Source organism: Mus pahari, chromosome 16, assembly GCF_900095145.1.
Source record: "Mus pahari chromosome 16, PAHARI_EIJ_v1.1, whole genome shotgun sequence".
NCBI classification, from domain to species: domain Eukaryota; kingdom Metazoa; phylum Chordata; class Mammalia; order Rodentia; family Muridae; genus Mus; species Mus pahari.
The window spans coordinates 2,594,026-2,599,110 of NC_034605.1; the positions used below are offsets into that span (position 1 = coordinate 2,594,026).

The 5,085-nt window shown below is 49.5% G+C and overlaps 1 protein-coding gene across 2 annotated transcripts in view; it reads left to right on the top strand.

Moving 5' to 3' along the window:
• Positions 1-437: 437 nt before the first annotated feature.
• Ccdc3 (coiled-coil domain containing 3) overlaps positions 438-5,085 on the top strand; it is a 99,110-nt gene continuing 94,462 nt past the window's right edge. The window contains exons 1-2 of one of the 2 annotated variants that reach the window (XM_021215579.1): positions 438-969; positions 3,897-4,071. In XM_021215579.1, coding sequence (XP_021071238.1) covers positions 596-969; positions 3,897-4,071 — 549 coding nt within the window. In that variant the 5' untranslated portion in view covers positions 438-595. The remainder of the gene's footprint in view (positions 970-3,896; positions 4,072-5,085) is intronic. The other variant, XM_029547692.1, reaches the window with a different exon arrangement.

Below are 5,085 nucleotides of genomic sequence, written 5' to 3' on the forward strand. Positions count from 1 at the left end.
AAATATTATTCTACACGAAGTTCCGGGAAGATAAACTCAGATTTGATTTCTGTGTGCTTTGATTCTAAGTCACTTGCTTTGAAAACTTAAGACTCCTGCAGAGCACTCCACTGTACAAACTGAGAGCAATAGTAGGAACACCTGCATAGGGAAAAACTCTTTACTCCTGGCAAGCTCTGACCTAGCCCATAGTTGGGTGTTACAAACCAGTTGGGTGTGGTGGTCAAGACTTTGTATGCACATCTCGTCTAGTCACCCTGGAGTCCCAGGGCGCAGGGGTCCGTCCCTTCCTCCCGGGAGCCCTGCAGGGGCCGGTTGCCAGGTTGACGGACTCCCCGCCCCTGCCGCGGTCCACGCCCCAATCCCCGCCCGTCCCGTCGCGTCCTCTCGACCCTTTTTAAGCGTGGCGGGGCGAAGGCCGGGTCATGGTGATCCCGGCCGTACAGCTAGCCGCGCACCCAGCTCTCCGGAGCGCGAGCAGCGGAGCCGAGCGCCCGGTCCGCTGTTCCCGGGCAGGCGCTGCGGGCTCCCCGGCTCCCCGCCGTCCCGGGCACCCGGGCAGGCCATGCGCCCGGGGTAGAGCGTAGCCGCCGGCATGCCGCTTCCGCTGCTGCTCGCCGCGCTCTGCCTCGCCGCCTCCCCGGCGCCCGCGCGCGCCTGCCAGCTGCCGTCGGAGTGGAGACCCTTGAGCGAAGGCTGTCGCGCCGAGCTGGCCGAGACCATCGTATATGCCAAGGTGCTGGCGCTGCACCCCGAGGTGCCTGGCCTCTACAACTACCTGCCGTGGCAGTACCAAGCTGGAGAGGGAGGGCTCTTCTACTCCGCAGAGGTGGAGATGCTGTGTGACCAGGCGTGGGGCAGTATGCTGGAGGTGCCCGCCGGCTCCCGGCTCAACCTTACTGGTCTGGGCTACTTCTCTTGCCACTCCCACACGGTGGTCCAGGACTACTCCTATTTCTTCTTTGTAAGGTGAGCCTGCCCCTCTCTGCGGGCTACCTGCAGCAAGTCAGGAGCGCCCCTGGGTCCCGCTTCCCCCCACCCCCCATTAAAACGTGTCCTAGGCTCTTTTCATTCTCTCCTTGCTCAGTCCTCTACGAAGATCTTGACCACCCTTGCCTAAAGATGTTTAAGATACAGTGATGCTTTTGGAGTTATATGCATAGACGGGGGTTAAAGGCACCAAGTTTAATAACGTGCTCTTGTTTATGGTTTATGAGATCGGCTTTTTCTGTTTCCCCCGGGTGATCTTCCTGCCTCAGCCCCTGACTCTGTGTGTGTGTGTGTGGGGGGGGGGATTACACGCTACCACACGCAACTATCAAAGTGCTTTCCAATCACCCATTTGACGTTTTGAGAAAGATGACCTTTGCCATCAGTTGTTGGGATTCTTTCTGGCTTTGAACTTCGAGTATAAGTTTCGAGCCGGTTCTCTTGAGTCCGCTCTCCCGCTGCTCCCCTCCACCATTTCCCATGTGGATAAAAGTGAGAAGCAAATCGTGATAGAAGCTCGCGAAGCACCTGGGAAAGCCCTGTCGTTTAACATACACTCAAGCTCTCCTTTCCTACCCACCTTGATGCCAGAAAGCAGCCCTGCCCCCCGCGGCTCCCCCCCACCCCCGCGTGCTGTCTTGTCTTGCTCTCCTATGCCAGCTGCCTTGTAATTCAAACTAGCAGAGCTTTACTAGGGCCCCGCTGGTGGGAAAGGTAAAGACCCCGGGTCACAGTGCTTTGAAGTGTGCAGAGGGGAAACAGGCAGGTGGTGGGTCCTATGTAGACACCACCAGTCTTGTGAAGTTCCACTGAGGTTGGCCTGTGATCACAGCAAATCCCCCCAAAATCGCTCGTTTTTTATCTACTACTGAATTCAACCTAAATCACGGGTAGGAAACAGCTGGTGGATCCTGAAGCTTGGGGTTTGAGAGAGAGAGAGAGAGAGAGAGCAGGATAGGATTTTAGCCAGGTTTTAAGACAGTCAGTGATTCAGCCCAAAGGTTTATGATAGGTATTAGTCTCAGTCTTACCGCTTGTAAACCAGCACCAAGGTTCTTGGGAAGGATTCTGACCATGGGCTGCAGATTCAGGTTTGAAGTCTCTGAGAAAGAAACCCGGTAAGCTCGCAGACGAGGCCACACGTGCTTCCCATACAGAAGGCAGGCTAAGTTTAGAAAACGCGGGCTCTGCTTTGTCTTGCCTTGAGCTGCTTAACCAGATAGGGTTGATTTAAAAAAATAAATTAAAAAAAATTTTTTTTTTTGTATTTGTCTGGAAAATCGTTTCCAAGTAAAATCAGCCAGGACTGTGAGCGTGCCTTTTCTTGATACGAAGAAATCCGAGCTGGCCTTTTCGTGTTTTTATTTAGAGAAAAGACTGAAAGCCCAGCTATAAAACAACTCGACGCGGCTTTATTCTCCACTGGATAAAAGCACGAGAAATGAGCAGGCAGTGTTGGACTTTTGCTTATTATTATACTTTTTTTTTTTTTTTTTTCTAAATCACAACACGGACCAGTGACTGTGCAGTGGTCAGTGACTGTTTTCATCTTTTGCGATGACCGGTTGATAGAAAGTCACACGATGATGTGCCAGACTCTTTTCTTTGGGCTGTCTCGCCTTGAAGTAGGCTAAGAACTTCACACAAGGCATTCATTCCTCCCCTGGTCGGGCCTTCTTCTCCCTCTTGTTCACTCTCTGTGACCGGTAAATGGAAAGGAGAGAGGGTTTGTGTTTGGCTCTTTCTTTCCATGGCCGTGTGGGCCTGTGCACCGGGGCAGATGATTAAGGCACTGCTGGGGCTGGGGCTCTTCACCTCCTGGCAAGCAGGAAGCCCAGAGGAACATAGGAAGGGCCCACAGCAGGACATAGCCCCAGAGGCGTCCCCCAGTGATTTATTTCCTCCAGGTAGATCCACTCTCCGGAAACTTCCCACCCTAGTTGGGTACCAAGGTTGAAACCGAGAGGAAGGGGAACATCTCAAATTCAAATTGGAACCTTTAGGTTAGAATTCTCACCTCTTTTTTTCTTTCTATTTCTAATAAGCACTTTACACTTGAGTGTATAAAAAGGTTCACTAATTATTTGTACTGCATTTGCTCTGTGCCAAGCTCTTTATCATCCTTGTGTGTGTTGGATGTGTCTGCTGTGTGTGTATGTCGTGCATGCACTGCAGTTGTGAGCACATGCAGAGGCCGGAGGATGATGCTGAACATCTTCCTCTACCTCTCTCCACTTTATTGCCTTGAGAGAGGGTCTCTCACTGACCTGGAAACTTGCTGTTTGGGCTGGGCTGGGCTAGCAGGCGCTCACGATCTGCCTGTCTCTGCCCCTGTGTTGGTGTTACTGGCATGCACAGCCATGACTGGCTTTCTATGGGGGTGCTATGGATTTGACCTTGGGTCCCCCCTCACACTTGATCAGGAAGTGCTCTTACCCACTGAGTCACCTTTACAGTTTTTCCAGGGTCATCCCTATGAGAATACCAAGAAAATATAGTCTGCTACCACCCTCTTGTAGCAGATGGGAAGACGATGGTGCTTAAAGAAGAAACTGGTTTCATGTCATGAGCCCAATGTAGCAGTGAGACTTGAATCCAGGTCACATCACAACTGCTGCCTGCTCACCAGGAAGCAAGGGACACTACGAGACATGGGAAATAGACAGGAATGCATACATCTCCCATCCCTCTTTGTCTAGACTCCATTCTTTAGAAACCCTTAGGCTAGACTCAAGCAATGTAAAGTGGAAAGCAATGAGAAGTAACGGTAGAGGTCCCTTCCCGAGAACCGTGCCAGACTTGATGGTGACATTGGCGAGACCATCTCCGTCCTTTGTAAACCAGACTGAAGCTGGCCCATCTCCAATAGCCTCACCCATGTGTCTGCTTTAACCCTTCCCCTTCAGGATGGATGAAAATTACAATCTCTTGCCACACGGAGTCAATTTCCAAGATGCCATCTTTCCAGACACACAGGAGAACAGAAGGGTGTTTTCCAGCCTTTTCCAGTTTGCGAACTGTTCCCAAGGGCAGCAGCTGACGACCTTCTCGAGTGACTGGGAGATCCAGGAAGACAACAGGGTAAGGACTGGCTACACAGTCTGTGACTTGGCAAATAATTATGTAGTCATATTGTCTATGAAGATATTGCATCATGATCGAAGGTGTCACGAGTGCTCTTCTAAGTTATGTATCCACCTATCTCTCTCCAACTTGGCGCACAGCAAACGCCGTGCAAATATTAGTGGACATGATTGTGTGCTCAAGGGTAAACGACTTGTTTGAAAAAGAAGTCAGAAAAGGGGGCAAGAGTTATAACTAAGTGTTTCAGCTTGAGTTGTTCCCTTTCCTCTCTGTTTCAATCTTGGTACCCAGCTAGGGAGGGGGGCTGTGGAAGTTTCAGAAGATATATCTACCTGGAGCAAATAAATCACTTGGGGTATGTCTTTGGGGCTATATCCTGCTGCGGCTTGTTCTTATATTCCTTTTTTGCTTCCCGTTTGCCATGAGCCAATGCTGCTCATAGGCTTTGAATGACCAAAGGTTAATGCTTGATAAGGAGTTCTTCGCAAAGTAGGAAGGAGATGGGAAGAAGGCACACGCATCTCAGGTTCCCCTTCTTCAAAAGGGAGGCAAAAGTCAAAGCCATATTGTACTCATTTGATTTAAATATGTAAATCTCTTGGCATAGTGCTTAAGAGTGTTCAAAGTCTGTAAGCCATTATGACTATTCTTGTGACTGAGAGTCTAAGGCTCTAAGGCAGTGGTTCTCAACCTATGTGTTTTGAACCCTTTGCGGGGGGGTGTCTAATGACATTCCACAGGGATTGCCTATCAGATATATATCAGATATTTACATTATGATTCATAACAGTAGCAAAAGTACAGTAATTAAGTAGCAACAAAATAATTTTAGGGTTGAGGGTCCCTACAGCATGAGGGACTGTATTAAAGGGTCACAGCATTAGGGACCTTGAGAACCACTCATTTAAGGAATTTTCTCGGAAGAAAAGGAAATGAAATAAAAGAGCTCTCAGAGCTAACATTCCATGCTTTAAAAAACTTTTTTTTTTTTTTTTTTTTTTTTTTTTTTTT